The 10,518-nt window shown below is 33.3% G+C and overlaps 1 protein-coding gene across 1 annotated transcript; it reads left to right on the top strand.

Moving 5' to 3' along the window:
• Window positions 1-6,205: 6,205 nt before the first annotated feature.
• LOC118041132 (probable polygalacturonase) lies at window positions 6,206-10,384 on the top strand. Its single transcript, XM_035048288.2, has 6 exons — window positions 6,206-7,010; window positions 7,706-8,023; window positions 8,424-8,544; window positions 8,632-8,806; window positions 8,951-9,021; window positions 9,342-10,384. The coding sequence occupies exons 1-6, from the start codon at window positions 6,993-6,995 to the stop codon at window positions 10,046-10,048; spliced, it is 1,410 nt and encodes a 469-aa protein (XP_034904179.1). The 5' UTR covers window positions 6,206-6,992; the 3' UTR covers window positions 10,049-10,384.
• The last annotated feature ends 134 nt before the right edge of the window (window positions 10,385-10,518 follow it).

Here is a 10,518-nt window from a genome sequence, read left to right as displayed (position 1 = left end):
GTTTAGTTGCCTTCTTTTGTTTTCTTTGGACAAAGAGCTATGGATTGGGTCAAATAAAGACAAGCCCACGATTTTCTCTGAAGCCCATTAATGAGGTCGATTTGGACCTGAACTGATGTCCACTCATTCAGCTACAAGGGCCTTCTTTTTTTCTTTTATTTTTTATTTTTTTAACTAAGATACGAGTGACAGGTCACAGCGCCCGTCGCTTCATTTATTAATGGAATGTATGTGGTTACAGTTATAATTTAAAATATTTTTATTTAAAAATATATTAAAATAATATATTTTTTTAAAAAAATTATTTTTAATATTAATATACAACGATATGAAAACATAAAATATATTATTTTTTTAGTAAAAAAAATTTGATTTTTTTAAAAATATGGATTAGATTGTGTTTTCAAATGGTCCTTACCAAAAAAAATAAATGAAAATAGAAATCACATGAACTTTAATATATACATTCATACGCGTGACATATGAAGCTTACTATTAGTGCTTTATTAATCGCTATATTTTATAATTAGAATTATTCCACTAAATACAACGAGATGATGCGAGTATTTTTAACATAATGATTTTATTTTCAATCTGTTCCAAAAAAAATAAAAAAAAATTACGATGGTCCCCAGACTAGGTTGCTCCTAGCATGTGTGTGGAGCAGGTTTATTATTATTCGAAGGATGCCGAAATTGGACCAATAATAACTTACATAAAGTTAGAGAATATTTGTTTTTTATCACCCAATTAATTTAATACGCGCAAGGCAAGCCACTGGAAATATATATATATATATATATATATATGAAAAATAGACCAGACTTGTGACTTTAGTGATCCTATCCTTTAATGTCTTTTTATTTATTTATTTATAGAATGAATTAAAAAAAACGAGTAAGTATAATATAAATTTCGGGATGCGTTCTATTATGCTGAATATCCTCAGCAAGCAAACAATCAACCAATGAACTGAGAGCTAGAGAGTGATTTTCATGTATATTTTGATCGTGGGCGATGTTTTCTCTTGATCTGGTCATGAACTTGGAGGTCAAAGGAATGCGATGACAATAAAACTAAGCAACAGACAGCCCATGTGCACTCCTCGGCTCTTTAATTTCTAGTCAAAGTCCATGTATATCTATTTTATTTTTAATTAAAGTGGATGTTTTACTCAACTTAAATATATATTGATTAATTTTATTAGCTTAAAAAATAATAATTATATAAATCTTTAATAATTTTAAAATTTATAAAACTCAAACTAATATTTTATCAAAAACAAACTTAAATACTCATCTCAGGAGGTTATCCGGCTATTGTTTATTAAATACAAGATGGGGTGGGTTCTGTACAGTTTAACTGGCTGGCTAACTGCCTACCTACCTCCAATGAAGTCATCTGTGAATTCCTCTGGGAGGCTTGAGAATTGGTCAGTCAGTGTATAATTGATATTAACATGCCAAGGACAAACAAGTGGCTCCATGCAATCATCATACATAAATTGTGAAATACATTAGTGTTTATACATAGGATAGTGATTCACAATTGAGAGCACAAAGAATTGCTTAGGGGTGTTTCAATGAGAGTTTTTTAAAAAATTTTAATTTTTTTTCTCAAATAAATTATTTTTTAATGTTTTTTAATTGTTTTAATGTGTTGGTGTCAAAAATAAATTTTAAAAATAAAAAATATATTATTTTAGTGTATTTAAAAAAAAATACTTTAAAAAACAACCACTACTATTCTCGAACATCCGAAACATCCCAAATAAGATGTTATGATTAATATAATTAGTAATTACATAGCAAGTAGCTATATAAAAATGCTGGTATTAACTTGGTTAGCTCTTAAGGAAGATTTACATGGCAGCCAATTATTAGCGAGGTATGATTATGCGTGTCAAGTTAGACATTTGATTAAATGAATTAGTTTTTTTTTATAAAAAAAATCCATAGCTCATGCTGCAGAAAAGCAATAATTCGCTTTTGGTAGATGTCCGGTGTTATCTGCGAGGGACCGGACCGGTGACAACACAGACATGGACATTAATTTGTGTGCGTGTCACTGCTATCTCCTCTACTGGAGAGCATTTATGAGAGCACATTAATTTCAAACGTGTCATTTTCTTTTTCACAGCGGCTGGGGGGAGTCGTCCTCTCTGCTTGTCAACGGGGGTGGATTCTGGGAATAATGGAAGAAGAATGTTATGGAGATTCAAGAAAAACTCTTACTTGTAATTCTTAATCTTTTTAATTTGAAAATATCAAACAATGAGCACCTACCCATCTCTTTAATTCCGTCTGACATTCCTTTTATCTATTTCCCTTGACAATTATAGTTTTTTATTATCACGACTGAAGTGGAAAACATAGATGAAATAATTAGTAATTTTGAAATTTATTTTAAATTTTCATTTTAATTTTTTTTTTCCTCATAAATAACCAATCTTTTTAATATTCAAAAATCTAACTTTGATATCAAACGTTATTTTTCATCATGATAAACATTTAATTCTGATGAACATTTAATTTGGATATATTTTATGTTTAGATCATAAATTTAACGTGTTACCCTAACTTTACTCATGACAATATTTTTTTTATTTTTGTTGTTATTTTACTTTTTTTTATTGTATTATTAAATTAACCAATATTTAACTCAATTATCTAAGCTTTCTTTTATTTATTTAAAATATAATAATTTTTTAATTTTTTTAAGTTAATTGTTTTTTATTCGGCACACAGCATCATGATAGCTAAGAAAACTAGTTTAATTCTAAAATAGATTTATTGATTGACTGGTTTGAGACATGCTTTTATAATTCCACTTATGGTAGGATTGATATCAAATATCTTGATATTTTTTTTTTTATTCAACAGTAAAAAAATTCTTGAGCTAATCTTTATGTCAACATAAACTTTATACTTTTTCCCAAACAATATCTATTATATTTGCTTTTTTACACTTGAATACATTTTTCTTAAATACTAGTTCAAAGATTCAAACAAAAAAAATATATAATAAAAGAAGGAACAAACTTCGTTGACTACCAGTTAACCCCTTGATACTATTTCTTGATTTAATTTGAAATAAAATGAATTAAATGATGAGCTACATCTTCACACAATAGTGAAAAAAAAAATTACTTTCAAATTAAAATTCATTTTGGAACTGAAATTTCAGTTATTGTGGCAAGTTTGGAATTTCTTCCCAGGTCAGTAAAAGTCAGAGTGGATCTATCTTAAACGCCTTTATATATAATCATTGGAAAAAAAAAAAAACATGATAAAAAGACAGTAAAAATTGCTGACAAAATAAGTAAGAATGAGACCACAGAGATTATGGTCTTTCATTAGACATTATTATTAAGTTGATCATAATCTTTTGACATGAGACTGATACAAACAAAATAAAAGGTTGCCCAAAATTCAAACATTGTTTGTACCAGGTTAGACCATACGAGATTATGAAGATCTGAGAAAGATTTAAAGAGGTAAAATGCAGTTAACTATCCTAGAAAGGAAAGTTAACTTGGAGAATATGCGGACCCTCATGTCGATGAGGTTCTACAAGAATGTGTTATCGATTATTTTTTATTTAAAAATATATTTAAATAATATATATTTTTTATATTTTTAAAATTATTTTTAATATTAAAAAATCACTAACTGTGTTTAGTTTATGGGGATCATTGGATACCTGACCTTGGAAACCCTAACTCTTTTTTTTTTCCTTCCTCTCCCTTGCAGTGCTGCTCAAGACTCGAGACTTCTCTTTGCGTTGTATTTTTCCTTGTACTGCCTAGGACTCTGCCCCCCTCTTTTTGGACAAATTTTCTTAATTGGTCAAGAAACTATCTGTACTCGATGGATTGGCCCCCTCTGCCCTTTGAAAGCTTGCAAAATGTTCTTAAACTCGATGGCATCCTGAGGGTGTTTTGGTAAGTGCAGCAATGAATAATGACTACCTTTATTGCCCTTTTTACACATCCTCCCTGTTGCTGTCTGGTTTTAGCACTTTAAGCCCTAACTGGTATATTGATTAGGTTTTAGGTTTTTCTTGTCTGGTATGCGAATCCTCTTGTTGAATTCTTTATTTTTTTTTTCTTTCTCTTTAATTTCTTTCCCCTTTTACTTGTATAGCTTAACAATCATGATGTTAGCAAATCTTTAAATTTAGAATATTATGTTTTAAAAGCATTTTAAAAATAAAATAAATTTTTTTATTTTTTTCTTTGCTTCAAATTAATATTTTTTTGGTGTTTTCAGATCATTTTCATGCACTGATATAAAAAATAATTTTTTAAAAATAAAAAAATATTATTTTAATATATTTTTAAGTAAAAATTACATTGAAAAGCAATAACATATACACTCTCAAATGAATTTTTTTTTTTAAGTCTTTGGAGCAATGCTAGCTATATATCAAAGTGAAAATGCAAATCTTGAGTCCATAGCTATAATTGATGCCCAATTTAGAACTTGTTATTACAAAAGCAGAAGCAGATTGCCTTTTCTTTTTAACTTTGATAATCTTTTTTCATCAAAATCTTAAAAACTCTAAATTATCAAGGGAAACTTCAGCACAACCTGAAAACAAATTCAGATTTAGGGTTGCTTTTATAATTGAATTATAAATATTTTTACCACATAAAAAATATTTTTCGTGAAATATAGAGGGTATAACTACCACTTATTCCTTGTATTTTTAGGTTTTAAAATGTGATGAACAATATTTATGATAACGATTGTTTTTTAAAATGTTTTTTGTTTAAAAATATATTAAAATAATATTTTTTAAAATTTATTTTTGATATTAATAAATCAAAATGATTTAAAAAAAAATTTAAACCAAAAAAAAAATTAAAGTTATTTGGAAACGTTTTTATAATGTAAAAACAAAACAGGCTGTTGAATGGTCCCAAGCTTTAAAGCCAAAGGAGTAGAAGAGTCCACACTTGAATTGAATTCTGAGGCTCGGGTAAACATGGAGTCACAGCTCAGCTTTTTCTCTTTTGTTGGAGTTTAATCAGTACTGGTGCGAGGATCAGTCAAGGTCAAGCGTGCTCTTTCGATTTTTTATTAAAGCAAAATTAACCTTTTTAGTTTTTAACGGTTCTTGAAATCATGAAATGGGGATTCGTGTTTTCGCAGTTCAAACATTTTTGGCAGTTGCAAAATTACAATAGCTAAGCACAGCTGTGTTTTCTCTCTATAAATGCAGGCAACGGGCAATAAATAAATCGCAAGCAATGGTTTTCATGGAGCTAGGGCCCATCACTTCCCAAAAAACACAGCACAGCTGTGTTTCCATAAGCTAGTTCTTGTCCTTGTCTCCTCCCTCCCTCCCTCCGCCTCCTCCTTCCAGCTATGATCGCAACTCCATAAAACTACAGGAATAAAAACAGAAACAGGTGAAAAGATGGCACTTTTTTGAAAGGGCATGCATTTTTTCCCCCTTAATGTATCGACAGGGAAAGATTAAAAATCTCGAGCTCAAGGTTTTCTGGTTAATGCACCACTCTCTTCGCCTAAACTACCTTACCGATCGTTGGTCCTCGATACAACGTCTGAAAACGAAATAGCTGATTGCTAACGAGCCTAATTATACTATATATCTTTCAAAATAATTTTCATATATTTAGACTAATTGACTCCATCTCTCTTACCTCGTCGAAGATATATACGCTTTAATTTCATGTCAAGACCAAGGAATTCATGAAGATTTTGATCCTCATGGCCTTAACCTCCTTGTATTTTGATGGAAATATATAACCAAAATTAATTTGAATTTTCATAAAACAACGTGACCATATTCTATTTTCTTCCATTGCCTACAACCATATATATGTCAAAAAAGGGAAATTATACTTCACGAGACAATCTTTGACTTGTAAATACATGCGTGTAATTTTTCTTTTGCATATATTGGGATTTTTTGGTTGGGAAAAGGGAAGTTATATATATATATATATATATAGACATTCCTGTATTATTTTCATGAGAACATGATAGGATCATATATACGAATCCATCCATAAAAATAATGGAATAATTTCTTTTTTAAAATCTTTCATATTCTAGTGCTACGATATTTAAATCTGCAGTCAAATTTCTATCCAAAGAAAAAGGTTAATTCATGAAATCCCATAAAAAAAGATTTCCCTCTCGGCGAAAAGGCTTCCTAAAAAAAGGGGGCCAAGTGAATGATGATTGAAGAAGTAAAATCACAGGGCAGGTGAGTTGTAGGATTAGATTCTCCAAACCTTAAACTAAAAATGTGAGTTTGTCACATGAGAAGACAGGCCTATAGAGAGGAGGGAGACGGAGAAAGAAAGTAAGAGAGAGATATACCCCTCCTCATCCCATGCACACACACACACACTCACACTATCTCTCTCTAGGAAATATCAACTCCCGTCAGTGTTAATTAGCTCCCATCAAGGGAAATACAGAAGAACTAAAACCATCAAAGTGAAAAACAGACACCACTGTTTTAGCTCGAATATCAGTGTTTAAACACCAACCCAACTTCGATTTCATCGAGTGTTTCAGCCCCTTTAATTTGCTTTTTTCGAGTGTTCATTAATTAGTTCAAAGTGTAGTGGTACTCTTTGAAGAAGAACATGTGAGTGAGTGAAGTAATGGAGTAGCAGGCTAAGTGAAGGAACAATTAGGGGGACCTACTGCTTGATTTTTGGCTGGCAGCAACGGTCACTTTCAATGATTTTTTTTTTTTTTTTTTTTTTCTTTGGATGGTATTGTTGGTGGTTGTTTGTCTCAATATCTAATCAGTTATCACACTCACAGACAGCAGACACTTGCATTTCTTGCTTAGGGAGAGATCTTGATCATCAAGATCCCGCCCCTCATCTTTATCAAGCTCTCTTACTTTGAGGGAATTTGTTTGTTGGGTTTTATTATCTGGTAAACAAGGTGGAAAGATTAAGCTGCTTGGGCTCAAAAAAGGAAACAGCAGATCTTAGTCATATGAGGAGATCTTTTACTGTGAGTTGCTTGATCATTTCTTAATTTAACTCCTTTTGTTCTTGTTTCCTTGTTTAGACCCTCTTTTTCCCCTGTAGATAATTAAATTAGTGTATGATCTCAAGAAAATGTAAAGCATTGCCTGACCCAGCCTATTTCACTCAGAAATTACAGTCATGAAGTCTAACATAATTGAAACGAAAATCATTTGCTTGGGATCTGATTGAGAAGAGTTCCTCCTTCTCTTTCTTTGTTATTAAGTGTTGACCCAGAACTGTTTGTTATTTTCCTTTTCTTGGCCAAAAACTATGGCTGTTGTCCAGTTTAATATCTTTCTGGCAAAATGTAGCTCAAATGGCTAGCTTTTCTATCCATCGGTAACTGATATGGCATGAAATCCGTGCTTAATTGCTTATGAATTGGTATAAAGATACATTCTCGCCTGTTTAAAGTGTTTTACTCAACATATATCTTTCAGTATTTCTTCCAATTTTGATTTACATTGTAGTTTACATGACTTGTCTTCTTTATATCCTGTTTCCGTATAAGCTAGCTTCTGAGTTTTTAAGATGATCAAGGATACCAACATTACCCCACTTGTATATAAGAATTCATCATTGCTCACTATGATTAGCTAGTAACACAAGGAGAGAAACGAAAAGACTTTAATTCAGATCTCTTAACTCTACTTAATGATCTCTGACCATATTTTTCAGCTAGTGGATGTGCTGCTGTTACTTGCGTTGTTCATTGATGCTCCATGGGCTATCAGGGGCAACTCACATTGCCAACGGGGCAACCCGGCAGTGATTCGACCTCACAGTGTTGCTATTACTGAATTTGGTGCGGTTGGAGATGGGGTCACTCTCAACACAAAGGCATTCCAGAATGCCATCTTCTATCTCAATTCATTTGCTGACAAGGGTGGGGCCAAGCTCTTTGTCCCAGCTGGCCAGTGGCTTACAGGAAGCTTTGATCTTATCAGTCATCTGACTTTGTGGTTGGATAAGGATGCCATCATTCTTGGATCAACTGTGAGTCCTAACATCCATGCCGGAGAATATGTGCACAAAATGTTCCTTAAAATCGTTTCCAGTTATCTGCAGTCTATTTGTTTGCTGTTATTCTATCTGTAGAATTTGGACGGTGTTAATCTAAAAGATAGAAACTATTGTTTTGATAAAATGGTCATTAGGCTGTGCATGACAGTAAAGTTATCTTTACCTGAATATGAGAAAATCTATATTCCATGGGATTGATCTACTAATTGATGCAAGAGTGATAATTAACCTATGATTTGTGGTGCCTTAGTGCTAGTCCATCTGTGCAAATTGCCCCCCAGTTTAAATGTGCGGTGCCCTTTTCTTTTGATTCTGGGTCTATAGGTATGATATTTTAGCCATAGTACTAAATAACTTAACCTGAAAATTCCAGAACTCTGATGATTGGCCAGTTATTGATTCACTACCATCATATGGCCGAGGGAGGGAGTTGCCTGGGAGGAGACACAAAAGCCTCATTTATGGTCGTAATTTAACAGATGTTATTATAACAGGTCAGTGACATCTACAAGTGTTCATTTCCTTTTATGAGTACTAGTATTTAAGTATGCTTTAGTAGTGGTACTGGTTTCACCATGCAGGTGACAATGGGACTATTGATGGTCAAGGCAGCATATGGTGGAACTGGTTCCGAAATGAAACCCTGGACTACACCCGGCCCCATCTGGTTGAATTGATGAACACTACTGGGGTGGTCATGTCAAACCTGACCTTCTTAAATTCACCTTTCTGGACCATTCACCCTGTTTACTGCAGGTCTGTCCTCTCCAAATCATTTATATTGCATATCTCTTCCTTGTTTGTTAGACTTGAAGTATCTACATTATCATATAAAACTGTGCAAAAGTGAAGCGTTTATGAATTAGGGGGAGACTTGAGACTGTTTTTCTGGATGAACAGCCAAGTTATTGTCCAGAATGTCACGATCCTTGCTCCTCTTGATTCACCAAACACCGATGGGATTGATCCAGGTGAGCTTTCTCTACCAGGCTGGAAAATGTTCACCTGTAGTTTATGAATCAGAAATCTATAGTTTGAGATGCAAATTATAAATAAGAAAGTTCACATTTCTCTTTGGTCAAAATCAAACTCACGAGTTCGTAATAGTAAGTTTCTTTTACTTTTCTTGCCCTCATGTACTGTCATAGAATGCGGCTATTTTGTTGCTTGGTTTTTAAAGTTAGAAATATCTCTGCAAGATGCAAGTTACCTTCTCATTGTCCTACCCATTTTCAATTACTTTCTGTAAATACTTCATAGGGCTCTTACCCATGTGTTTAAATGGACTCAGATTCTTCTGATGATGTTTGCATTGAAGACTGTTATATTAGCACCGGCGATGATATAATTGCCATCAAAAGTGGGTGGGACGAGTATGGCACATCGTATGATCGTCCTAGCAAAAACATTACCATTCGCGGGCTTGTTGGACAAACTACTAGTGCAGGGATTGCAATTGGAAGCGAGATGTCTGGAGGAGTGTCAGAGGTTCACGCAGAAAATCTTACCTTCTACAATTCGAGTACAGGTATCAGGATAAAAACGTCTCCCGGAAGGGGGGGCTATGTGAGGAACATCTATATATCAAATATGAGCTTGACTGATGTCAAAACAGCTATAAGGTTCACTGGTCAATATGGAGATCACCCAGACGAGTCTTATGATCCAAAGGCTCTCCCTTTAATAGAACGGATAACCATTGATGATGTCACAGGACAGAACATTAAATATGCTGGCCTTTTAGAAGGTTTAGAAGGGGATACTTTTCTTGACATTTGCCTATCGAACATAAACCTCAGTGTGACCTCCAAGTCTCCATGGAATTGTTCATATATCCAAGGATATTCTGAAGCTGTTTCCCCAGAAATTTGTGAGCCTCTCAGGGAGACAATCATCCCTGACCATTACTCAGGTTGTTACTATCCATCACATCACGTGCAAAGTTCAAGTACTGAAACAGAGGTGCTTGATTGTCATGGTAAATTAATGGTGGCATAATAGCATTTGTTTGGTGATTAAGTCACGCTCTACGGTGAACGTTCAACGTAGTTCAAGATTTGATTCTTGCCATTCTCCACACCGCCGCTCATTACCTTTAAGAGGAAATCCTGACATATAAAGTTGCTTGAAGTTGCTGATTTGTGGTTGTTGACTTGTGAAAACAGTCCCGAGAGATGATTTTTCCTGTAACTCTGTGTGCAGTAACAAATAATCCAGTGATTTTTTTTTTCTTTCATCATAAAGTGATAATAGAACGGGCTTATATCTTCAAAACCCTCTGTGTAAGCGTGGAAAACAACAAAAAGAAAAGAGCATTTCACACCATTTTGGACATTTCTCGTTTTGTGATCTTTTGGTGTTGAAGAAATTGCAGAAGGCGAAAGTATTAGGCTGGTCTCTCTAGAATAAGAACAGGACTGAGAAACCATCTCAATTACTCTGGATAAATTGCCTAATGCCTAACTATG

The sequence above is a fragment of the Populus alba genome, chromosome 14 (assembly GCF_005239225.2).
Source record: "Populus alba chromosome 14, ASM523922v2, whole genome shotgun sequence".
NCBI classification, from domain to species: Eukaryota; Viridiplantae; Streptophyta; class Magnoliopsida; order Malpighiales; family Salicaceae; genus Populus; species Populus alba.
This window is presented reverse-complemented; position numbering and strand designations above follow the sequence as displayed.

Bases quoted from the DNA above. Each gene is read 5' to 3' on its own strand.
- LOC118041132 (XM_035048288.2), top strand. The intron at 8,545-8,631 runs GTCAGTGACATC...TTCACCATGCAG, and splicing joins AACAGATGTTATTATAACAG to GTGACAATGGGACTATTGAT. The intron at 9,022-9,341 runs GTGAGCTTTCTC...AAATGGACTCAG, and splicing joins CACCGATGGGATTGATCCAG to ATTCTTCTGATGATGTTTGC.